The 26,648-nt window shown below is 42.9% G+C and overlaps 1 protein-coding gene and 1 pseudogene across 1 annotated transcript in view; both read left to right on the top strand.

Annotated features, from left to right (window-relative positions):
- The window catches only part of LOC119389414 (papilin), a gene marked incomplete in the record, with an annotated part of 1,122,639 nt that extends 1,097,762 nt beyond the window's left edge, over positions 1–24,877 (top strand). The window contains 3 exon segments of the mRNA XM_049412048.1: positions 23,137–23,308; positions 23,443–23,630; positions 24,864–24,877. Coding sequence (XP_049268005.1) covers positions 23,137–23,308; positions 23,443–23,630; positions 24,864–24,877 — 374 coding nt within the window.
- Positions 24,878–24,920: 43 nt separating this feature from the next.
- LOC125756963 (uncharacterized) lies at positions 24,921–25,964 on the top strand (annotated as a pseudogene).
- Positions 25,965–26,648: the final 684 nt, after the last annotated feature.

The following is a 26,648-nucleotide window of genomic DNA, read 5'->3' as shown; positions in this document are numbered from 1 at the left end:
TTCCCTAGTCTGTGTGCCCGTTGAATCGCGTCCTCAGATAGCTGCAAGTCAAGCGTGGAAGACAAAAGTTCGTGCACTCTTTTTTCGGATTCGGACCAAGATTCAGACTGACTGTCCTTGAAGCCATAAAAAATCAAATTATCGCGCCTCGAACGGTCTTCAAACTCGTCTAGACGTTTGGCGAGACTGCTTGCTTCTGAACGGGCTGCTTCTGCGTTTACTGTCTGAAGTTCGCTCGACTTTTGCGTAACAGCCAGTTTTTGCTCGACAGTTGTCTTTCATTTATGCTGTTGACTTGCTGCTCGAGATTTAGTTGCATTTGTTTTACTTCAGTAATCTGGCAAAGTACTTCCGCATGGTTTTTGTCCATTTTAGTGCTTAAGTTTTTGAGAAACGCCATCAGTTCTTTGTTAGTATGGCAAGGGTCTTCTTTCGGAGGCCCAGGGTTAAGTTCCACGTCGCCGCCTAGCAACAATAGCTTCATAACATGCACACCTTCACAAATGCAGCTCATGAGAACACTGGGGCATGGAAGGAGCAGCAAGTTGACGTTACTAGAGCGCTTACAGTGCAAAGATTGACTAGGGCTAACCTGTAGAAAAATGCAGAAAAACATTGGATGAGTCTGCCTTGTAGCCGCTCTTCCATGCCCACTGGTGAAGTCAGGTGGCGGGCCTTGATTTAAAGGTGGCTGGATGCATGATGTCTGGGTCGAGGATGCCGTCGTAGTCCACGAAGAAACTGGAACAGGCGTGTCCACTTGAAATTCCGGAACCGGACAGTATGGCTGGTCGCTCAGCGGTGAACTACGCAAGCGCAGTTGTTCGGGGCTGTCCATGGCTGTTGCAGACGAGAGCGAAAGCCCAGGCCGGCTGGCCGTATTATCTGTAGAAAAATGCAGAAAAACATTGGATGAGTCTGCCTTGTAGCCGCTCTTCCATGCCCACGTTGTGTACAGTTTTGAGTCAATTGGAGAAGGTTGAATTTCTGATCAGAGATATAAGCTTCTAGCATTCAGAAATGCTTTATTATACGATTTGATGACGTTTCATAGTGTTCGGAGAGTATTGGAGGTGGTGAAATTTCTCATCAAAGATATCAGCTTGTAGTCTTCACAAGCGCGACATTCGGTGATTTCACGGCGTTGTGTGGTGTTTTGAGGCAGCTGGAGGGAGTTGAATTTCTGATCAGAGATATGAGCTTCGAGCTTTCACAAACGCCTTATTTTGCGATTTCACGACGTTTTGTACTGTTTTGAGACAATTGGAGGAGGTTGAATTTCTGATCGGAGACCTAAGCTTCTAGCCTTCAGAAATGCGTTATTCTGCGATTTGACGACGTTTCGTCGCGTTTGGAGACGATCTGAGATGGTTGTATTTTTGATTAAAGAGATGTTTCTAGCCTTTAGAAATGCTTTACTATGCGATTTGACGACGTTTCAAGTGTTCGGAGAGTATTGGGGGTGGTGGAATTTCTCATCAGAAATATGATCTTCTAGCCTTGAGAAACGCGACATTTTGCGATTTCACGACGTCTTGTACTGTTTGGAGGCAAGTGAAGGAGGTTGAATTTCCGATAAGAGATATGAGGTTCTAGCTTTCAGAAACACTTTATTTTATGATTTCACGAAGTTTTGTTCTGTCTTGAGACAATTGGAGGAGGTTGAATTTCTTATCAGAGATATAAGCTTCTAGCCTTCACAAACGATCTGTTCTGCGATTTGACGATGTTTCGTCGCTTTGGAGACGATTGGAGGTGGTTGAATTTTTGATTAGAAATATGAGCTTCCTGCGTTTAGAAAAGCTTTATTATGCGATTTGAAGATGTTTTGTCCCGTTTGGAGACGATTGGAGGTGGTTTAATTTTTTATTACACATGAGCTTCTAGCCTTTAGAAATCCTTTATGCGGCGACTTCACGATGTTTCATAGTGTTTGTAGAGTACTGAAGTTCGTGGAATTTCTCTTCAGAGATATGAGCTTCCAGCTTTCAGAAACGCTTTATTTTGCGATTTCACGATGTTTTGTAAAGTTTGAGACAATTGGAGGAGGTTGGATTTCTGATCAGAGATATGAGCTTCTAGCTTTCAGAAACGACCTATTCTGCGATTTGACGACGTTTCTTCGCGTTTGGAGACGATTGGAGGTGGTTGAATTTTTTATTAGACATACGAGCTTCTTCTTTAGAAATGCTTTATTCTGCGATTTGACGATGTTCATAGTGTTTGGAGAGTATTAGAGGTGGTGGAATTTCTCATCAGAGATATGAGCTTGTAGCATTCTGAAACGCTACGTTCTAAGATTTCACGACGTTTTGTACTGTTTTGAGGAAGTTGGAGAGGGTTGAATTTCTGATCAGAGATATGAGCTTCTAGCTTTCAGAAACGTTTTATATTGCGATTTCACTACCTTTTGTACCGTTTTGAGACAATTGGAGGAGGTTGAATTTCTGATCAGAGATATGAGCTTCTCGCCTTCAGAACCACCTATTCTGCGATTTGACGACGTTTCATCGCGTTTGGAGACGATTGAAGGTGGTTGATTTTTCGATTAGACATATGAGCTTCAAGCCTATAGAAATGCTTTATTCTGCGATTTACGATGTTTCATAGTGTTTGGAGAGTATTGGATGTGGATGAATTTCTCATGAGAGATTTGAGATTCTAGCTTTCAGAAACGCGTTATTTTGCGATTTCGCGGCGTTTTGTACTGTTTTGAGACAATTGGAGGAGGTTGAAATTCTGATCAGAGATATCAGCTTCTAGCTTTCAGAAACGATGTGTTCCGCGATTTGACGATGTTTCGTCGCCTATGGAGACGATTGAGGTGGTTGATTTTTTGATTAGACATATGACCTTCTAGCCTTCAGAAATGCTTTATTCTGCGATTTGACGACGTTTCATAGTGTATGGAGAGTATTGGAGGTGGTGGAATTTCTCATCAGAGATATGAGACTCTAGCTTTCAGAAACGACCTATTCTTCGATGTGACGACGTTTCGTCCCGTTTCGAGACGATTGGAGGTGGTTTAATTTTTGATTAGACATATGAGCGTTTAGCCTTTAGAAATTTTTTATTCTGCGATTTCATGATGTTTCACAGTGTTTGGAGAGTACTGAAAGTTGTGGAATTTCTCATCAGAGATATGAGCTTGTAGCCTTGAGAAACGCGACATTTTGCGATTTCACGACGTTTTGTACTGTTTTGAGGCAATTGAAGGAGGTTGAATTTCGGATCAGAGATATGAGCTTCTAGCTTTCAGAAACGCTTTATTTTGTGATTTCACGACGTTTTGTACTGTTTTGAGTCAATTGGAGAAGGTTGAATTTCTGATCAGAGATATAAGCTTCTAGCCTTCACAAACGATCTGTTCTGCGATTTGACGATGTTTCGTCGCTTTGGAGACGATTGGAGGTGGTTGAATTTTTGATTAGAAATATGAGCTTCCTGCGTTTAGAAAAGCTTTATTCTGCGATTTGAAGATGTTTTGTCCCGTTTGGAGACGATTGGAGGCGGTTTAATTTTTTATTAGACATGAGCTTCTAGCCTTTAGAAATCCTTTATGCGGCGACTTCACGATGTTTCATAGTGTTTGTAGAGTACTGAAGTTCGTTGAATTTCTCATCAGAGATATGAGCTTCTAGCTTTCAGAAACAGTTTATTTTGCGATTTCGCGAAGTTTTGTACTGTTTTGAGACAATTGGAGGAGGTTGAATTTCTGATCAGAGATATCAGCTTCTAGCTTTCAGAAACGACCTATTCTGCGATTTGACGACATTTCGTCGCGTTTGGAGACGATTTGAGGTGGTTGAATTTTAAAGCGACGCATTTCTTGGCGAACCTCAGGCACTTTGGGCGTTTCTATCAACGTATCTATCTATCTATCTATCTATCTATCTATCTATCTATCTAGCCGCCTACGTCTGGGCGCTCTGACCGGTCATCTCCATAGTTTGCAAGATACCAAAATTTGCATAGCATACGATGAGTGTATGACGAACACAATTCACTGGTGATGACATGAATGACGCAAAATACCTGTCGTGTACGTCATGAAACCCTTTCTCTCAGTCACGTGTGGCACATACCCACATACCAGAGTTTATGTTATGCGGGTATGTGCCACAGGTGATAACAGAGTCTCAATCAATGTAGTAACCGCGAACATACACATTGACATGGAAAGAAAGTGATCATAATAGTAATTGTTGAGGTTTTACGTCCCAAAACAACGATACGATTATGAGAGACGCCGTAGTGAAGGGCTCCGGAAATTTTAACCATCTGGTATTCTTTAACGTGCACTGATATCGCACAGTACGCGGGCCTCTAGCATTTCGCCTTCATCGAAATAGGCTGCTGTGGCCGGGATCGAACCCGCGATCTTCGGGTCAGCAGCCGAGCACCGTAACCACTACACCACAGCGGCGGACGCAAGGAAAGTTAGGGAGACAGAGCAGTCCTGGAAGACGCTGGGCTACCATCCACACGTCCACGCAGTCCGCAACGTCGACCACGTGGATTACGCAAACACCGGGGTCAATGGTTTCTACAATAACTCTGCAGAGAAGACCATGTCCCTCATGATTACCGGGGACTTCAGCATTGATTTGTCAAAACCTATCAACGCCTGGTTCTTAGACGGCATGAAAGACGGCTTGAATGTAGAGAGGGCATCACAAAACCTCCTTGCCACGTCCAGGGCAGGAGGCATCATCTACCATTTCTTCTTAAAAGCCACCCGCGGTTTCCACCAGCTCTACTATACATCGTACTTCACTACACTTAGACCGTTCGTAGCCGCGATCACGAACGGATCCGATAAGAAGTCCTGTCCAGCTGCGCGGTGCTCACTGATCACGGTGATGATGACCTTATTCAAGAACTGCCAAGAACCCCTTCCACACATGCACATGGGTTCATGAAGCGTGCGTGCCTTCTCCGTCATAACGGATAAGTATGAGCATAACAACTGTAACGCAACTCTAACAACTACAACTGTAACTGTAACGTACGTGCAGTGCGCCTGCGCGTGCCACGCGGCTTTTATATATCTAGGGAAACTTTTCTAAATAAGGCTTAGTTGCGACTATCGCCTGTCCTGTGCATCTCTGTTTCTTTGTCATATTCGAATTCGCGCTATCCTGTATTGAAGAGTATAAGCACTTCATATCAGCTTACTGCGTCTGGTGTTGGTAACACCTATGTTGCGGTTGCATTGTTAAGCACCTGTAAACAACTGGTTATATAACACATGTGCGACTCTTCAAAATATGTGTGTGCGTATACCATTTCAACATTTCTCTAGCGTCATTACGTAACGTTTCGCTCAATGTGAAAAATTGCGACACAGACACCTTCCTGCGCATGCTTCGCATAACATCGATTCCCACGGTACGTGGGATCTGCCGAATTTTTTATTAGACATATCAGCCTTTAGAAATGCTTTATTCTGCGATTTGACGAAGTTTCATAGTGTTCGGAGAGTATGGGAGGTGGTGCAATTTCTCATCAGAGATATGAGTTTCTAACTTTCAGAAACGCTTTATTTTGCGATTTCACGAAGTTTTGTACTGTTTTGAGACAATTGGAGGAGGTTGAATTTCTAATCAGAGATATCAGTTTCTAGCTTTCAGCAACGACCTATTCTGCGATTTGACGACGTTTCGTTGCGTTTGGAGACGATTGGAGGTGGTTGATTTTTTGATTAGACATATGAGCTTCTAGCCTTTAGAAATGCTTTATCCTGCGATTTACGATGTTTCATAGTGTTTGGAGAGAATTGGATGTGGTGGAATTTCTCATCAGAGATTTGAGCTTCTAGCCTTCACAAACGCTTTATTTTGCGATTTCACGACGTTTTTACTGCTTTGAGACAATTGGAGGTAGTTGATTGTTTGATTAGATATTATAAGCTTCTAGCCTTTAGAAATGCTGTATTCTGCTATTTGATGACGTTTCATAGTGTTTGGAGAGTGTTGGAGATGGTGGAATTTTTCGTCAGAGATATGAGCTTCTAGCTTTCAGAAATGCCTTATTTTGCGATTTCACGACGTTTTGTATTGTTTTGAGACATTTGGAGGAGGTTGTATTTCTGATCAGAGATATAAGCTTCTAGCCTTGAGAAACGATCTGCTGTGCGATTTCACGACGTTTCAAGACGGGAAATTTTGCGCTGTAATCTGATCGAAAAAAATAACGACGTTTCATCGCGTTTCGAGATGATTGGAGGTGGTTGAATTTTGATTAGACATATAAGCTTCTAGCCTTTGAAATGTTTATTCTGCAATTTGACGACGTTTCATAGTGTTTGGAGAGTATTGGAGGTGGTGGAATACTCGTCAGAGATATGAGCTTCTAGCTTTCAGAAACGCCTTATTTTGCGATTTCACGACGTTTTGTACTGTTTGGGGACAATTGGAGGAGGTTCGATTTCTCATCAAAGATATGAGCTTCTAGCTTTCAGAAACACCTTATTTTGCGATTTCACCACGTTGTGTACTGTTTTGAGGCAGTTGGAAAGGCTTGAATTTCTGATCAGATATACGAGCTTCTAGCTTTCAGAAACGCCCTATTCTGCAATTTGACTACGTTTCGTCACGTTTGGAGACGATTGGAGGGGGTTGAATTTTTATTAGACATATGAGCTTCTAGCCTTTAGAAAGGCTTTATTCTCCAATATGACGACGTTTCATACTGTTCGAAGAATATTGCAGGAGGTGGAATTTCTCATCAGAGATATAAGCTTGTAGCCTTAAGAAACGCTACATTCTAACATTTCACGACGTTTTGTACTGTCTTGAGGAAGTTCGAAAGGGTTGAATTTCTGATCAGAGATATGAGCTTCTATCTTTAAGAAACGACCTATTCATCGATTTCACGACATTTCGTGGCGTTTGGAGACGATTGGAGGTGGTTAAATTTTTGATTAGAATATAAGCTTCTAGCCTTTAGAAATGCTGTATTCTCCGATTTTACGATGTATCATAGTGTTTGGAGAGAACTGGAGGTGATGAAATTTCTCATCGGAGATATGAGCTTCTAGCTTTCAGAAAGGCTTTATTTTGCGATTTCATGACGTTTTGTACTGTTTTGAGACCATTGGAAGAGGTTGAATTTGAATTAGGTATATTCTTCTAGCCTTCAGAAACGATCTATTCTGCGACTTGACGACGTTTCGTCGCGTTTGGAGACGATTGGAGGTGGTTTAATTTTTTATTAGACATATGAGCTTCTAGCCTTTAGAAATGCTTTATTCTGCGATTTCACGATGTTTCGTAGTGTTTGGAGAGTATTGGAGGTCGTGGAATTTCTCATCAGAGATATGAGCTTCTAGCTTTCAGAAACGCTTTATTTTGCGATTTCACGACGTTTTGTACTGTTTTGAGACAATAGGAGGAGGTTGAATTTCTCATCAGAGATATGAGCTTCTAGCTTTCAGAAACGCTTTATTTTTCGATTTCACGACGTTTTGTACGGTTTCGAGACAATTGGAGGAGCTTGATTTTCTGATCACAGGCTTCTAGCCTTCAGAAACGATCTATTTTTTTATTTGACGACGTTTCGTTGCTTTTGGAGACGATTGGAGGTGGTTGAATTTTTGATTAGACATATGAGCTTCTGCCCTTTAGAAATGCTTTATTCTGCGATTTGACGACGTTTCGTAGTGTTTGGAGAGTATTGAAGGTGGTGGAATTTCTCATCAGAGATATCAGCTTCTAGCTTTCGGAAACGCCTTATTTTGCGATTTCACTACGTATTGTACTGTTTTGAGACAATTGGAGGAGGTTGAATTTTTGATTAGACATATAAGCTTCTAGCCTTCAGAAACGACCTATTCTTCGATTTGACGAAGTTTCGTCGCGTTTGGAGACGATTGGAGGTGGTTTAATTTTTTATTAGACATATGAGCTTCTAGCCTTTAGAAATGCTTTATTCTGCGATTTACGATGTTTCATAGTGTTTGGAGAGAATTGGATGTGGTGGAATTTCTCATGAGAGATTTGAGCTTCTAGCTGTCACAAACGCTTTATTTTGCGATTTCACGACGTTTTTACTGCTTTGAGACAATTCGAGGTGGTTGATTGTTTGATTATATATTATAAGCTTCTAGCCTTCAGAAATGCTGTATTCTGCTATTTGATGACGTTTCATAGTGTTTGGAGAGTGTTGGAGATGGTGGAATTTTTCGTCAGAGATATGAGCTTCTAGCTTTCAGAAATGCCTTAATTTGCGATTTCACGACGTTTTGTACTGTTTTGAGACATTTGGAGGAGGTTGTATTTCTGATCAGAGATATAAGCTTCTAGCCTTGAGAAACGATCTGCTCTGCGATTTCACGACGTTTCAAGAAGGGAAATTTTGCGCTGTAAGCTGATCGAAAAAAATTAACGACGTTTCATCGCGTTTGGAGACGATTGGAGGTGGTTGAATTTTTTAATAAACATAGGCTTCTAGCTTTCAGAAATGCTTTATTCTGCGATTTCACGACGTTTCATAGTGTTCGGAGAATATTTGAGGTGGTGGAATTTCTCATCTGAGATATCAGCTTCTAGCTTTCAGAAACACTTTATTATGCGATTTCACGACGTTTTGTACTCTTTTGAGACATTTGGAGGTGGTTGAATTTCTGATCCGAGATATGAGCTTCTAGCTTTCAGAAACGCCGTATTCGGCGATTTGACGACGTTTAGTCGCGTTTGGAGACGATTGGAGGTGGTTGATTGTTTGATTAGACTATAAGCTTCTAGCCTTCAGAAACGACCTATTCTGCGATTTGACGACGTTTCGTCGCGTATGGAGACGATGAATTTCTGATCAGAGATATGAGCTTCTAGCTTTCAGAAACGCTTGATTTTGCGATTTCACGACGTTTTGTACTCTCTTGAGACATTTGGAGGAGGTTGAATTTCTGATGAGAGATATGAACTTCTAGCTTTCAGAAACGACTTATTCTGCTATCTGACCACGTTTCGTGGCGTTTGGAGACGATTCGAGGTGGCTGATTGTTTGATTAGAGATATAAGCTTCAAGACTTCAGAAACGATCTAATCTGCGATTTGACGGGGTTTTCTCGAGTTTGGAGACGATTGGAGGTGGTTGAATTTTTTATTAGACATATGAGCTTCTAGCCTTTAGAAATGCTTTATTCTGCGATTTGACGACGTTTCTTATTGTTTGGAGAGTATTGGAGGTGGTGGAATTTCTCATCAGAGATATGAGCTTGAAGCCTTTAGAAACGCTTTATTCGACGATTTCACGACGTTGTGTACTGTTTTGTGATAATTGGAAAGGGTTGAATTTCGATCAGAGATATCAGCTTCTATCTTTCAGAAATTATTTATCGTGCGATTTGACGAAGTTTTATAGTGTTCAGAGACTATTGGAGGTGGTGAAATTTCTCACAGAGATATGAGCTTGCAGCTTTCAGAAACGCCTTATTTTGCGATTTCACGACGTTGTCTACTGTTTTGAAACAATTCGAGGACGTTGAATTTCTGATCAGAGATATAAGATTCTAGCCTTCACAAATGCTTTATTCTGCGATTTGACGACGTTTCATAGTGTTTGGAGAGTATTGGGGTTGGTGGAATTTCTCATCGGAGATATGAGCTTGTAGCTTTCAGAAACGCTTTATTTTTTGATTTCAGGACGTTTCGTCCCGTTTGGAGACGATCGGTTGTTGAATTTTTTAATATACATATAAGCCTCAACCTTCAGGCTCTGTCTGTTCTGCGATTTGACGACGTTTCGTCGCGTTAGGAGACGATTGGAGGTGGTTGTATTTTGGTTAGACATACAAGCTTCTAGCCTTCAGAAACGATCTATTCTGGAATTTGACGACGTTTCGTCGCGTTTGGAGACGACTGGAGGTGGTTGAATTTTGATTAGACATATAAGCTTCTAGCCATTGTGTTTGGAGAGTGTTTCAGGTGGCGGAATTTCTGATCAGAGATTTGAGCTGCTAGCTTTCAGAAATGACCCATTCATTTTGACGACGTTTCGTGACGTTTGGACATGATCGGAGGTGGTTTAATTTTTGTTTTGACATATGAGCTTCTAGCCTCTAGAAATGCTTTATTCTGCGATTTCACGTTGTTTCATAGTGTTTGGAGAGTATTGGAGGTGGTGGAATTTCTCATCAAAGATATGAGCTTCAAGCTTTAAGAAACGCTTTACTTTGAGATTTCACGACGTTTTGTACTGTTTGAGACAATTGGAGGAGGTTGAATTTCTCATCAGAGATATGAGCTTCTAGCTTTCAGAAACGACCTATTCTGCGATTTGACGATGTTTCGTCGCGTTGGGAGACAAACGGAGGTGGTTGAATTTTTGATTAGACATATGAACTTCTAGCCTTTAGAAATGCTTTATTCTGCGATTTGACGATGTTTCATAGTGTTTGGAGAGTATTGGAGGTGGTAGAATTGCTCATCAGAGATATGAGCTTCTAGCTTTCAGAAACAATCTGCTCTGCGATTTAGCGACGCTTCGTCGCGTTTGGAAACGATTGGAGGTGGTTGAATTTTAAATGCGAATGCATTTCTTAGTCGGGCTATGTAAGGCATCCGGCGTTGTCGGCGCGCCTCTCCGCTCTCACTCCCTCTCCCATAGCAACAACTCCGGGCGCACGCGCTTGTCCTCGCCCCTAGCAACCGGAGCAGGTGGTGCGGGCGGAGTAGCGGAGAGTGAGTGGAAAGGAGGAGCGCGCTCTGGCGTGTGACGGTGCTCGCATCGCGCGAGCTCGGCGCAGCTCCCGCGTGTGTGGAGAGAGTGTAGGAGAAGGTAGGTGCAGTGCTTCGCCGCTCCTTCTCTCGCCGTTCGTTCTCTCCCCTCCCTGCGCCACCGCCTCAGTGCAGTGCGTTTGAAACGCGTTTGTAGCGTTTGTGATGCCTTGGCAGAGCCTGAAAACAGCGCGTTCTAAACGCGTTTGTGCATTCACATTTCCGCACGACTCCCTTCGGGGAGGTGGGGGCATTTTTTTAATTAGACAGAAGCTTCTAGATTTCAGAAATGCTTGACTCTGCGATTTGACGACGTTTTGGACTGCTTTGAGACATTTTGAGGAGGTTGAATTTCTGATCAGAGATATAAGCTTCTCGCCTTCAGAAATGCTTTATTCTGCGATTTGACGACGTTTCATAGTGTTCGGAGAGTATTGGAGGTGGTGACATTTCTCATCAGAGATATGAGCTTGTAGCCTTGAGAAACACTACATTCTAAGATTTCACGACGTTTTGTACTGTTTTGCAGCAGTTGGAGAGGGTTGAATTTCTGATCAGAGATATGAGCTTCTAGCTTTCAGAAACGGCCTATTCCGCGATTTGACGACGTTTCGTCGCGTTTGGAGACGATTGGAGGTGGTTGTATTTTCCTATTAGATATGTGAGCTTCTAGCCTTAGGAAACGACCTATTCTGCGATTTGACGACGTTTCGTCGCGTATGGAGACGATTGGAGGTGGTTGATTTTCTGACCAGAGATTTGAGCTTCTAGCTTTCAGAAACGCTTGATTTTGCGATTTCACGACGTTTTGTACTCTCTTGAGACATTTGGAGGAGGTTGAATTTCTGATGAGAGTTATGAACTTCTAGCTTTCAGAAACGACTTATTCTGCGATCTGACGACGTTTCGTGGCGTTTGGAGACGATTCGAGGTGGTTGATTGTTTGATTGGAGATATAAGCTTCAAGCCTTCAGAAACGATGTAATCTGCGATTTGACGGCGTTTCGTCGCGTTTGGAGACGATTGGAGGTGTTTGAATTTTTGATTAGACATATGAGCTTCTAGCCCTTAGAAATGGTTTATTCTGCGATTTGACGACGTTTCATAGTGTTTGGAGAGTATTGGAGGTGGTGGAATTTCTCATCAGAGATATGGGCTTGAAGCCTTTAGAAACGCTATATTCGACGATTTCACGACGTTGTGTACTGTTTTGTGATAATTGGAAAGGGTTGAATTCCGATCAGAGATATCAGCTTCTAGCTTTCAGAAACGGCCTATTCTGCGATCTGACGACGTTTTGTCGCGTTTGGAGGCGATTGGAGGTGGTTCATTTTTTTTATTAGACATATGAGCTTCGAGCCTTTAGAAATGCTTTATTCTGCTATTTGACGACGTTTCGTAGTGTTTAGAGAGCATTGGAGGTATTGGAATTTCTCATCAGAGATATGAGCTTCTAGTTTTCAGAAACGCCTTATTTTGCGATTTCGCGACGTTTTGAGACAATTGGAGGAGGTTGGATTCTTATTATAGATATAAGCTTCTAGCCTTCAGAAATGCTTTATTGTGCGATTTGACGAAGTTTTATAGTGTTCAGAGACTATTGGAGGTGGTGAAATTTCTCATCAGAGATATGAGCTTCTAGCTTTCAGAAACGGCTTATTTTGCGATTTCACGACGTTTTCTACTGTTTTTAAACAATTCGAGGACGTTGAATTTTTTATTATACATATAAGCTTCCACCTTCAGAAACTATCTGTTCTGCGCTTTGACGACGTTTCGTCGCGTTTGGAGACGATTGGAGGTGGTTGTTTTTTGGTTAGACATACAAGCTTCTAGCCTTCAGAAACGATCTATTCTGGAATTTGACGACGTTTCGTCCCGTTTGGAGACGATTGGATGTGGTTGAATTTTTTATTAGACATATAAGCCTCTAGCCTTTAGAAGCAATCTATTCTGCGACTTGACGACGTTTCGTCGCATTTGGAGACGACTGGAGGTGGTTGAATTTTGATTAGACATATAAGCTTCTAGCCTTTAGAAGTGCTTTATTCTGCGATTTGACGTCGTTTCATTGTGTTTGGAGAGTGTTTCAGGTGGCGGAATTTTTCATTAGAGATTTGAGCTGCTAGCTTTCAGGAATGACAAATTCGTTTTGACGACGTTTCGTCACGTTTGGAGACGATCGGAGGTGGTTTAATTTTTGTTTTGACATATGGGCTTCTAGCCTTTAGAAATGCTTTATTCTGCGATTTCACGTAATTTCATAGTGTTTTGAGAGTATTGGAGGTGGTGGAATTTCTCATCAGAGATATGAGCTTCTAGCTTTCAGAAACGCTTTATTTTGAGATTTCACGACGCTTTGTACTGTTTGAGACTATTGGAGGAGGTTGAATTTCTCATCAGGGACATGACCTTCTAGCTTTCAGAAACGACCTATTCTGCGATTTGACGACGTTTCGTCGCATTGGGAGACAAACGGAGGTGGTTGCATTTTTGATTAGACATATGAACTTCTAGCCTTTAGAAATGCTTTATTCTGCGATTTGACGACGTTTCATAGTGTTTGGAGAGTATTGGAGGTGGTAGAATTGCTCATCAGAAATATGAGCTTCTAGCTTTCAGAAACAATCTGCTCTGCGATTTAGCGACGCTTCGTCGCGTTTGGAGACGATTGGAGGTGGTTGAATTTTAAATGCGAATGCATTTCTTAGTCGGGCTATGTAAGGCATCCGGCGTTGTCGGCGCGCCTCTCCGCTCTCACTCCCTCTCCCATAGCAACAACTCCGGGCGCACGCGCTTGTCCTCGCCCCTAGCAACCGGAGCAGGTGGTGCGGGCGGAGTAGCGGAGAGTGAGTGGAGAGGAGGAGCGCGCTCTGGCGTGTGACGGTGCTCGCATCGCGCGAGCTCGGCGCTGCTCCCGCGTGTGTGGAGAGAGTGTAGGAGAAGGTAGGTGCAGTGCTTCGCCGCTCCTTCTCTCGCCGTTCGTTCTCTCCCCTCCCTGCGCCACCGCCTCAGTGCAGTGCGTTTGAAACGCGTTTGTAGCGTTTGTGATGCCTTGGCAGAGCCTGAAAACAGCGCGTTCTAAACGCGTTTGTGCATTCACATTTCCGCACGACTCCCTTCGGGGAGGTGGGGGCATTTTTTTAATTAGACAGAAGCTTCTAGATTTCAGAAATGCTTGACTCTGCGATTTGACGACGTTTCATAGTGTTCGGAGAATATTGGAGGTGGTGGAACTTCTCCTCAGAGATATGAGCTTCTAGCTTTCAGAAACGCCTCATTTTGCGATTTCACGACGTTTTGTACTGTTTTGAGACAATTGGAGGAGGTTGAATTTCTGATCAGAGAGATAAGCTTCTTGCCTTCAGGAATGCTTTATTCTGCGATTTGGCGACGTTTCATAGTGTTGGGAGAGTATTGGAGGTGATGAAATTACTCATGAGAGATATGAGCTTGTAGCCTTGAGAAATACTACATTCAAGATTTCACGACGTTTTGTACTGTTTTGCAGCAGTTGGAGAGGGTTGAATTTCTGATCAGAGATATGAGCTTCTAGCTTTCAGAAACGGCCTATTCTGCGATTTGACGACGTTTCGTCGCGTTTGGAGACGATTGGAGGTGGTTGTATTTTTCTATTAGATATGTGAGCTTCTAGCCTTAGCAAACGACCTATTCTGCGATTTGAGGACGTTTCGTCGCGTATGGAGACGATTGGAGGTGGTTGAATTTCTGATCAGAGATTTGAGCTTCTAGCTTTCAGAAACGCTTGATTTTGCGATTTCACGACGTTTTGTGCTCTCTTGAGACATTTGGAGGAGGTTGAATTTCTGATGAGAGATATGAACTTCTAGCTTTCAGAAACGACTTATTCTGCGATCTGACGACGTTTCGTGGCGTTTGGAGACGATTCGAGGTGGTTGAATGTTTGATTAGAGATATAAGCTTCAAGCCTTCAGAAACGATGTAATCTGCGATTTGACGGCGTTTCGTCGCGTTTGGAGACGATTGGAGGTGTTTGAATTTTTTATTAGACTTAAAAGTTTCTAGCCTTCAGAAACGATCTATTCTGCGATTTGACGAAGTTTCGTCGCGTTTAGAGGCGATTGGAGGTGGTTAATTTTTTATTAGACATATGAGCTTCTAGCCCTTAGAAATGCTTTATTCTGCGATTTGACGACGTTTCATAGTGTTTGGAGAGTATTGGAGGTGGTGGAATTTCTCATCAGAGATATGAGCTTGAAGCCTTTAGAAACGCCATATTCGACGATTTCACGACGTTGTGTACTGTTTTGTGATAATTGGAAAGGGTTGAATTCCGATCAGAGATATCAGCTTCTAGCTTTCAGAAACGGCCTATTCTGCGATCTGACGACGTTTTGTCGCGTTTGGAGGCGATTGGAGGTGGTCCATTTTTTTTATTAGACATATGAGCTTCTAGCCTTTAGAAATGCTTTATTCTGCTATTTGACGACGTTTCATAGTGTTTAGAGAGTATTGGAGGTATTGGAATTTCTCATCAGAGATATGACCTTCTAGCTTTCAGAAACGCCTTATTTTGCGATTTCGCGACGTTTTGAGACAATTGGAGGAGGTTGGATTCTGATTAGAGATATAAGCTTCTAGCCTTCAGAAATATTTATTGTGCGATTTGACGAAGTTTTATAGTGTTCAGAGACTATTGGAGGTGGTGAAATTTCTCATCAGAGATATGAGCTTCTAGCTTTCAGAAACGGCTTATTTTGCTGATTTCACGACGTTTTCTACTGTTTTGAAACAATTCGAGGACGTTGAATTTTTTATTATACATATAAGCTTCCACCTTCAGAAACTATCTGTTCTGCGATTTGGCGACGTTTCGTCGCGTTTGGAGACGATTGGAGGTGGTTGTTTTTTGGTTAGACATACAAGCTTCTAGCCTTCAGAAACGATCTATTCTGGAATTTGACGACGTTTCGTCCCGTTTGGAGACGATTCGATGTGGTTGAATTTTTATTAGACATATAAGCCTGTAGCCTTTAGAAGCAATCTGTTCTGCGACTTGACGACGTTTCGTCGCATTTGGAGACGACTGGAGGTGGTTGAATTTTGATTAGACATATAAGCTTCTAGCCTTTAGAAGTGCTTTATTCTGCGATTTGACGATGTTTCATTGTGTTTGGAGAGTGTTTCAGGTGGCGGAATTTTTCATTAGAGATTTGAGCTGGTAGCTTTCAGGAATGACAAATTCGTTTTGACGACGTTTCGTGACGTTTGGAGACGATCGGAGGTGGTTTAATTTTTGTTTTGACATATGAGCTTGTAGTCTTTAGAAATGCTTTATTCTGCGATTTCACGTAATTTCATAGTGTTTGGAGAGTATTGGAGGTGGTGGAATTTCTCATCAGAGATATGAGCTTGTAGCTTTCAGAAACGCTTTATTTTGAGATTTCACGACGTTTCGTACTGTTTGAGACAATTGGAGGAGGTTGAATTTCTCATCAGGGACAAGACCTTCTAGCTTTCAGAAACGACCTATTCTGCGATTTGACGACGTTTCGTCGCGTTGGGAGACGATTGGAGGTGGTTCAATTTTTGTAAGACATATCAGCTTCTAGCTTTTAGAAATGCTTTATTCTGCGATTTGACGACTTTCATAGTGTTTAGAGAGTACTGGAGGTGGTGGAATTTCTCATGAGAGATATGAGCTTGTAGCTTTCAGAAAAGCTTTATTTTGCGATTTCACGACGTTTTGTACTGTTTGAGAGAATTGGAGGAGGTTGAATTTCTGATGAGAGATATGAATTATAGCATTCAGAAACGACCTATCCTGCGATTTGACGACGTTTCGTCGCGTTTGGAGACGATTGGAGGCGGTTGAATTTTTGATTAGACATATAAGCTTCTAGCATTCAGAAACGCTTTATTTTGCGATTTCACGACGTTTTGTACTGTTTTGAGACATTTGGAGAAGGTTGAATTTCTGATCCGAGATATGAGCTTCTAGCTTTCAGAAACGCCCTATTCAGCGATTTGACGACGTTTCGTCGCGTTTGGAGACGATTGCAGGTGGTTGCATTTTTTTATTAGACATATGAGATTCTAGCCTTTAGAAATGCTTTATTCTGTGATTTGACGACGTTTCATAGTGTTTGGAGAGTATTGGAGGTGGTGGAATTTCTCATCAGAGATATGAGCTTGAAGCCTTGAGAAACGCTATATTCGGCGATTTCACGACGTTGTGTAATGTTTTGAGGTAGTTGGAAAGGGTTGAATTTCGATCAGAGATATGAGCTTCTAGCTTTCAGGAACGGCCTACTCTGCGATTTGACGACGTTTCATCGTGTTTGGAGACGATAGGAGGTGGTTGACTTTTTTATTAGACATATGAGCATCGAGCCTTCAGAAACGATCTATTCTGCGATTTGACGACGCTTCATCGCTTTCGAGAGGATTGGAGGTGGTTTGATTTTTGATTAGGCATATAAGCTGCTAGCCTTAAGAAAAGATCTATTCTGCTATTTGAAGACGTTTCGTTGCGTCTGGAGACGATTGGCGGTGGCTGAATTTTTGATTGGACATATAAGCTTCTAGCCTTCAGAACTGCTTTATTCTGCGATTTGACGACGTTTCATAGTGTTTGGAGAATATTGGAGGTGGTGGAATTTCTCATCAGAGATATGAGCTTGTAGCCTTGAGAAACGCGACATTTTGCGATTCCACGACATTTTGTACTCTTTTGAGGCAATAGAAGGAGGTGTAATTTCTGATCAGAGATATGAGCTTCTAGCCTTCAGAAATGCTTTGTCCTGCGATTTGACGACGTTTCATAGTGTTCGGAGAGTATTGGAGGTGGTTGAATTTTTCATTAGACATATAAGCTTCTCGCCTTTAGAAATGCTTCATTCTGCGATTTGACGACGTTTCATAGGGCTTGGAGAGTATTGGAGGTGTTGGAATTTCTCATCAAAGATATGAGCTTGAACCCTTGAGAAACGCTACTTTCGGTGATTTCACGACGTTGTATACTGTTTTGCGGCAGTTGGAGAGGCTTGAATTTCTGATCAGATTTATGAGCTTCTAGTTGTCAGAAACGCCATATTCTGCGGTTTGACGACGTTTCGTCGCGTTTGGAGACGATTGGAGGTGGTTGATTTTTGATTAGACATATGAGCTTCTAGCCTTTATATATGCTTTATTCTGCGATTTGACGACGTTTCATAGTGTTTGGTGAGTATTGGAGGTGAAGGAATTTCTCATCAGAGATATGAGCTTCTAGGTTTCAGAAACGCTTTATTTTGCGATTTCACGACGTTTGGTACTGGTTTGAGTCAATTGGAGGAAATTGGATTCTGATCAGAGATATAAGCTTCTAGCCTTCCGAAATGCTTTATTCTGCGATTTGACGAAGTTTCACAGTGTTTCGAGAGTATTGGAGGTGGTGGAATTTCTCATCAGAGATATTGAGCTTCTAGCTTTCAGAAACGTTTTATTTTGCGATTGCACGGTGTTTTTTTACTGGTTTGAGACAAATTGGAGGAGGTTGGATTCTGATCAGAGATATAAGCTTCTAGCATTCAGAAATGCTTTATTCTGCGATTTGACGACGTTTCATAGTGTTTGGAGAGTATTGGAGGCGATGGAATTTCTCATCAGAGATATGAGCTTCTAGGTTTCAGAAATGCTTTATTTTGCGATTTCACGACGTTTTGTACTGGTTTGAGACAATTGGAGGAGGTTGGATTCTGGTCAGAGATATAAGCTTCTAGCCTTCAGAAATGCTTTATTCTGCGATTTGACGACGTTTCATAGTGTTTGAAGAGTATTGGAGGCGATGGAATTTTTCATCAGAGATATGAGCTTCTAGTTCAGAAACGCTTTATTTTGCGATTTAACGACGTTTTGTACTGCTTTGAGACAATTGGAGGAGGTTGGATTCTGATCAGAGATATAAGCTTCTAGCCTTCAGAAATGCTTTATTCTGCGATTTGACGACGTTTCATGGTGTTTGGAGAGTATTGGAGGTGGTGAAATTTCTCATTAGAGATATGAGCTTCTAGCTTTCAGAAACGCCTTATTTTGCGATTTCACGACGTTTTGTACTGTTTTGAGACAATTCGAAGAGGTTGAATTTCTGATCAGAGATATAAGCTTCTAGCCTTCAGAAATGCTTTATTCTGCGATTTGACGAAGTTTCATAGTGTTTAGTATAAGACGGTGGCGCAAAAAGGGACAAGGACGAAAAAAGTGCGCTTGTATACGTCTCTTCTTCCTGTTTCGTCCTTGTCCCTTTTTGCGCCACCGTCTTATACTTAACTATGCACCAACTAGCCCCGCAACAAATTTTATTGGTTCATAGTGTTTCGAGAGTATTGGAGGTGGTGGAATTTCTCATCAGAGATATGAGCTTGTAGCTTTCAGAAACGCTTTATTTAGCGATTTCAGGACGTTCTGTGCTGTTTTGAGACAATTGGAGAGGTTGAATTTTTGATTACACATACAAGCTTCTGGCCTTCAGAAACGATCTATTCTACGATTTGACGACGTTTCGTGGCGTTTGGAGACGATTCGAGGTGGTTGAATGTTTGATTAGACATATAAGCTTCTAGCCTTCAGAAACGATCTATTCTGCGATTTGACGACGTTTCGTCGCGTTTCGAGACGTTTGGAGGTGGTTGAATTTTCGATTACACATATCAGCTTCTAGCCTTGAGAAACGATGCTTGCTTCGGAGATCCGCTGAACTGTTGACTGCCTGAAGGTTCGCTTAATTGATGGCCCAGTGTTGATGACCCACGATCGGGAGATCTTTGCATCTGGGAACGGCTGGTTTCATGGTCGAGCCATAATAAATAAAATAAGCAGACTTATTCATAATCACGGCAGCTCCACCCTTATAGGCCGGCTTGACAATTATGTATTTGGGGCCTTCGATTCTATGGAGGGCATCCTTTTCAGAAATGGACAGGTTATGCTTAAATGACGTGCGTTTCTTGTAGGCGTCTAGATTGTCGCCCTGTACCACTGAAATATACAGATAAATAAATTTGTCACGTTGTGCTGGAGCAGTCCAATGTTCGCGGGATTGCATGTTAGCAAACGATGGCCGTTCATGAAAGAATTCTCTTTGCCGTAGGTTTCGCACAAAATAATTTAAATCCTTAATCAACTGGAACTCGTTATAACCGCCAGTTGCGAAACAGAAGTTCAAACATCGAGCGAGGACTGCTAATTCAGGCTCAGAAAGAACGGCATCAGATATACTGACAACGTTAATGGGCTGGTGTATTTCTGTACCATTGGCAGCCGCTATTTGCATTACAGAATGGTGGCTTCTGTGTCCAGCAGGTGTCTCAGGAAGTATTTTATCCCCAGGCAATTTCTTATCTTTGCGGAATGGATTTCAGCTTTTTTACTTCATTCGTATTCATTTAGGGCACTGATTTCCGAAGGGCTCATGGGGTGCGAGGCGCGTAGCTGTCGTTCAGTGTTAACTAATGCTTTGGTAGACTCTGTAATGGTCGATAGCGACACGTGTCAGGTCTAGCGAAGCATTTGTTAAGATTTGCATTCCACTTGTCGTTGTTCTGACATTTGGGAAGTGGCTGATTTCAACGAAAGTCGAAGCCCCTTAGGTACTGCCGAAGCAGTTACATAGGTGCTAAGTGTGGACGCGCGGAGATCGTGACGGATGCGTTATTCAATCACTTTCCTGACTTTGCAAAACCCGAATAGTTTGAAACATCTGAAGATTGGTATACTAGTCAATTCTTAGAGACTTTGCAAGAATTGGCACTTCTAAGCTCATATGGGTGCGAAGCAAGAACTTTCTCAGACTTTTTTGTGGTGGCTGCGTCTGGCGTCGGGGAGAGGTCATTCGAACAGCCCGGCGCCCTGTCTTTGCACGCCTGCTGGAAAGGTCACCGATAGGTTGCTCTTGTGCGACAGACGACCGGGTCGAGTGCGCTTGCTTTGAGGTTCTGTTAAACTGTCCTGTAGATGTGGACCCACTTGGATGTTGCTTCTGTGCGGATGGTACGCAGCTGAGCGATGCTTGCTTCGGAGATCCGCTGAACTGTTGACTGCCTGTAGGTTCGCTTAATTGATGACCCAGTGTTGATGACCCACGATCGGGAGATCTTTGCTTCTGGGGATGGCTGGTTCCATGGTCGAGCCATAAGCAAGACGGGACGTTGCTCATGTAACGAAGACAGTGTTGTCGGATATGGCTCACCATCAGCGCAAGCGCCCTCAAAGCTGGGATGAAGGGCGTGAGTAGCGAGGACACGCGCAGATGGCAACCACTCGAAACCGTGGTCCAGAAAAAACACAAGGAGAGAATGGCGGCACAAATCTCGAAGGCGGCGGTTCAAATCGCATGCCTCACGGTTGCAGTGTTGTATAATCGCTGTGTTGCGGCTACCACGGTGACGATTTGTACATCGGGGAAGGACCAGGCTTGCATGTATCCGGTGTATCTCAGGACGATGAGAAAGAATGAAGTTCAGTAGGTCTCTGTATTTGTCAAAGGCCACACGACCCGTGTTGCGGGCGAGGTCATTAGTCCCAACGCTGAGGATAAGGTTCGGTTTGACGGCGGTACGAAGTCCAGTAACGCACGTACGTCGTCGATGGTGGCACCGCACTGTGTGATGAAGGCGGGAGTGCCTTCTGTGACGAAGGCCGAAGTGCTGGTAAAGGTATTTTGTTTAGGCGTCCCCTACAACGACAGTTGAAACCGCCGTCTTCGGGAACTTCCACAGCCTAGTTTTCGTCGCCGTCCGTTCGGGATCCATAGGCGTAGAGTATGAGGAAGGAAGTGTCCTTGGATCCAGTCGAATCAATATTTTGCGAAGTAGAGGACGTGCAACACGAAAACGTTTTATTTATCCGACGTTTCAGCCGGGGAACGGCCTTCATCAGGGAACACAAAATACAGAAATGCGCTCTTTTTAAGTAGACACGTGATTTAAGGGGCTCCTTACATGTGATCTATCACCATCACACAGTAATCACTGCAGTAAGGCGAGTTATGCCCGGTGACAACAACAGGTCATTGCAAAGGCGTGTAAACGTATCTGAACAACAGGCTCCGTTCAGTGGAGTTTGCGAACGCGCTTGCGCCATCTGTCGCCACCCCGTGAAACCCGCGGGTCGGCCGTAGCGGCGTGGCGCGCGGCTGGCGCGGCGGCGGCGGCGCTTTTATTAGCTTCATTCAGCGAGAGCAATGCCTGCGGCCTGATGTTAGCACCTCAATTCCGTGCTCACATGGCAAGTGATGGTGGCACCGGTACCGCCGGTACCTCGAGGGGGACGAAAGCGAACAACCGCCGCTACTGCTGCGTCAAAGATTGCCACAGCCGTGAAGGACAGCCTGGCATCCGATTGTTCCGTTTTCCCGGCCAACCGTGGGAGAAAGAACGGCGGAGAAAATGGATTGTTGCCGTTCGGCGAGTGAAGTAAATACCTGTCGCATCTGTGTAATTAGTACCAATTTGTGCTTCGACTGCCTATACTGCCTTTAATCATCGAACACAAAAGCGCACTGGACGCACACGTGCGTTGAACGCGCGTCCTCGTGAGCGTGCGAACTGTTTTAAGAAGTGCGTGAAGATCGTGAAAAATAAGAGAAATGTGATATTTGCTTGTTGCCTTTTTAATTACTTTGTGTGTACCGACAGACATCTTAGTATTACTAGAGACGTCAATTACGGCAGTAGTGAATGAAATAAATTATTAATGAGTGGAGAGAGGCGGTCGGGTCAGATAGGAGAATTGGAGCATTTCCTGCGAAAATACCATTCCCACTTTGACATATCCTAAAAGCGAAATCTGGTAATTTTTACTAATTAAATCTGAGCAGTTGCGGTGGCGAAACCGAATTCCAAGATAGCGCAACTGCCATGCTCTCCAGAGACGAGCAAAATGAGCTAGCGTATCTACTTTGCTTCGTGGGTGTGCGTGCTGCGCTTGTGATAATTGCACGCATAGCGTACGGCTAGCAAATAGTGACGTCATTGTGGTCGTCTGCTAATTCCGCTCGTCAGCGCTTCGGTATTGCCAGTTAAATTCCTGGAATTTCACCACTCCGTAATAATTACAAGAAGTCGCGTTTCGGAAAAAAATATAGGTATGGTTTTTGAAGCATGCCTGTGTGTTTGCAAACGATCTAACAAATGCCCTGTTAATAAAGCTACGCAAGTACTTTATTTTTTGTCCATTAGCTTGTTACTCTTTCCCCCTGTGTAAAACTAAGCGCATGCAACCACAATTTTGCACTGACCAGCCCCTCCCCCTCCCTTTCCCTTTTCTTTGCTTTAATAAGCTATGTGTTGCTTAGTGTTAAAAATTTTCAATGTTTTCCGGCTACATCTTTTCTTTTTGTTCTCAGTCGCACCTTATTTCTTAATGCCTTGTAACCATTACACCGTGTTTTCAGTGAGTGTCACGGCTCTGCTTGGATCCCAAGTGATGCAGCAAGGGTGTGCTCAAAGCACTTTGTCAACGGCGAAAAGAGCAACATTGCTGCACATCCAGGCTACTACCCTACCATTTTTCCAGTTGTCTACTAGTCCTGTGGACGCAGAAAGAGCACTGTCAAGACATGAACGGTAAGTTCTAACCAAGAGGTGTTGGTGTGCAATTTCACTTAATGATGTACATGGTATACAAGACGAGAAGGCCTGCCAAAGGCAATGTAAAATGTCACAACATATGCTTTACTGCTATTGTAATTTCTTTTAAGATGGAAGAGAAGGGCATCTGCTGCAAGGCCGGAAAATCCTCAACACTCAAGTTCCCTGAGCACGACTGAAGCAGATCTTGGCGACAGTGAGGACACTGCTACCTCCAGTGCTTGTGCAAATGGCTTGGAGCTGCTCTACACTGCCGCTGCATTGGTACAAGAACGAACTGCAGACCAGGTAGGGCCTTGTGAATTTGCTTTTTACATTTACACAAAGTGACAGCTGTGCACTTTGTGGGCTGATTGCAATCCATGTACTTAATAAATATATTACAAAAACAGCTAACATAACAATGTTTTTTTTTATTTTGGTCGTAGTCTTCATTGTGTGCAAGGTTGTAGCAGTATTCCATTGAAATACCGTTCATTGTTGCTGAAATGTATGGATCATGGCAGATAGCTAAGTTTTCACCTCGAATTGCATGCAGAAAGGGGTATGTGACATGAGGCAGATCTTTCTACCCACCGATGAGATTTTCTTTTGCAGTGGTAGCAGCAGCACTGCCTCTGGCATGTTCACTAATGAAGGAGTGAATAAATACCGGTATTACAAAAGCTCAGCAAAAAATGACTTCAGCCACAGTACCACGGTAGAGTACATCTTTGCATCAAGGCAAAAAGTGGCTATGCGATTTATCAAATACATCAACCTGATATTTATTTTTGAATAGGACAATAATGTGTTTTTTGGACTGCTTGGGCACCACTGTTCCATCTCGCTTCACTGAGAATAACAGAATGAGAAGATGCTCTTCAGCAGAAGGCATAGCACTGCGTCTGCCGTAAACAATACCTCCAAGAATCGCAGTCGCATCACATCATGAGCTGGTTACCAAGGCACTAGCAGGGTGATAACGCTTCAGGTGGGAAAGAAAAAGGAATTGCACCTGTTCCTACGACTTTTCCTATTGAGCACTTGGTGCATGACTTGGCAGTGAAAATAATGCATTTTATATCACATGCAACTTGTGATTCATGCACAGCGAAAAAGGTTCCAATAAAAGACTACGGACATTCAGGAACGCCATTACTTTGATGATCAACATGTTTTCGGAGTACTACTACTTTTAAAGTGCAAGATGGTCAACTTTCTGAAATTCAATGCTTACCCAATTAGTAGCTCAATTTTCAGGCTTTATTTTGAGCCTGCATATTGTTCTGTCACATTTAATCAATCATCACTTGTTGAAACCTTTATAGCCGAAATGCAATAAGCAGTGTTTCAACCTTTTTACTCTAATCAAGCTACTACTGCAGTAAGTATGTTTTCACTGTGTCACTAAGTCAGGGAAAATAATTAGGAAAGAGGGTTGAAATTTCGGATTTCCTGCATGCATTGTAGAATCCTGCTATTTATTGTTCTTCTGCATGAATAAATTTCAGTCATTCCTTGATTTGTTTCTTATCTTGTTTATATGCAGGCCTGCCAGACTGATGATAATGACACCTGTGGAGGTTCGGTTTTGTTTTTGTGCTAATTAGATGGGCATGACACAAGCACACAAGTGTCGCACAGAACTGTTTGTGATGCAGGAGTTCAGTGGAGCCCTTCAACCACTTCACGCCACAGTGGGCCAAACCAGAGAACTTGTTGTTTAAGTGGCTATGAAAGCGTAAAATCATGTTCTTCTGCCATGAGAGATCTCTCTGGTGTCACATTGGAAATGTATGCTGTTTTATTTGCGCTGCTGCCTGTGGCTGCTGACCGCTCATGTGATGTTTCAATGCATGACAGACTCCTGCTTTTTTTAACGAAGCTAAAGTTGGGCATTACGTACTCATCACTTGCCATTTTGTTTTTTGTAAGCAGAATGACTTCTGCAAGGCACTTTAATATCGTGCTTCGCACATTGGCTGCCGCAACTCAGAAATGGATATTCGTTCCACCCAGACACATCATCAGGTCTCTAATGCCCAATTGTTCAAAGTACAATACCAAACTGCACCACGATTATCGATTGCACGGAGGTTCCCACAGAGCAGCCAGCTTCTGTAGCACAGCAGAGGACACTTATTCAAACTACAAGGGTTGCTACAGGCTGAAATTTCTTGTAGCAATCACACCCAATGGAGCTGTGTGTTTTCATTCTAAGACATATGGCGGAAGGTGTTCTGATGCTTTCATCACAGTGCATTCCGACTTCCTCAAAGAAGTAGGACCAGGCGACATGATCATGACTGATAAGGCGTTTCCTGGCATTACTACGGACCTCGGAAACGCAGGGTCCTCGTGAGCGTGCGAACTGTTTTAAGGAGTGTGTGAAAACCGTGAAAAATAAGAGAAATGTGATATTTGCTTGTTGCCTCAGTTCTCGGAGGCTGATGTACAGCAGACTTATAACATTGCAAGAGTGCGAATTCATGTGGAACGTATGATCCAGAGGATCAAGATGTACAATGTTTTAAATACACAGGTGCTCATTGAATCGTTTCCTGCCATGTCCGACGTTTTCCATGTGTGTTGTGTACTGCCTAGTATGCAGCCTCCAAATATAAAGGAGCCAACGACTGCAGAATCTTAAGTCAGCTGAATTTGAGTATTCCAGTCAGCTCCATTTCAAGTGTTAAATATAAACTCTCAGCTCTGTCATTCACTGCCAGACATGGGGCTCTATCGCGTCTATTGGTACCGCTACAAATTTTTTCCTTGACAAGAAAAGGAGGTTATAGAATACAATAATGTTTGCCTTTTCATATTTCAAAAGTATGTTCTATCTTTGATGCACCACCCACTATAGCTGTTATGGGTGCGTGCACTGCGCAACCTCATTTAAACCTTTTGAATAGTAAGTCAAGTTATTGTACTAGTATTAGCTTTTAACCAGGGACAAATCAAGCCAGAGTGAAAATGCATGTGGAGCGTATGGTCCAACGGATCAAGTTGTACAATATTTTAAATACACGTGTGCCAAGTGAATCGATTCCTGTCATGTGCAATGTTTTCCATGTTGTGTACTGGCTAATATTTAGCCACCAATACTAAGAGAGCCGACAACTGCAGACATCTCAAGTCAGCTGAATTTGAGCATTTCAGTTAGCTTCATTTCAAGTGTTAAATATTGCCACGCCCACTTCTTGTTTGGTTTTGATGTTTTAGGGTTTGACCAGCAAGGACGGTTATCAACACTCGAGGCTTTCCGCGAAGCAGTGTTCGAGAAGCTTCTCGATTGTAGTAGATCGTTCCGTTAAGTTTTCGCGCCGCACGC

The sequence above is a fragment of the Rhipicephalus sanguineus genome, chromosome 1 (assembly GCF_013339695.2).
Source record: "Rhipicephalus sanguineus isolate Rsan-2018 chromosome 1, BIME_Rsan_1.4, whole genome shotgun sequence".
Lineage (NCBI taxonomy): Eukaryota > Metazoa > Arthropoda > Arachnida > Ixodida > Ixodidae > Rhipicephalus > Rhipicephalus sanguineus.
Note: the sequence above shows the minus strand (reverse complement) of the source record. Positions and strands in the feature narration are given on the sequence as shown.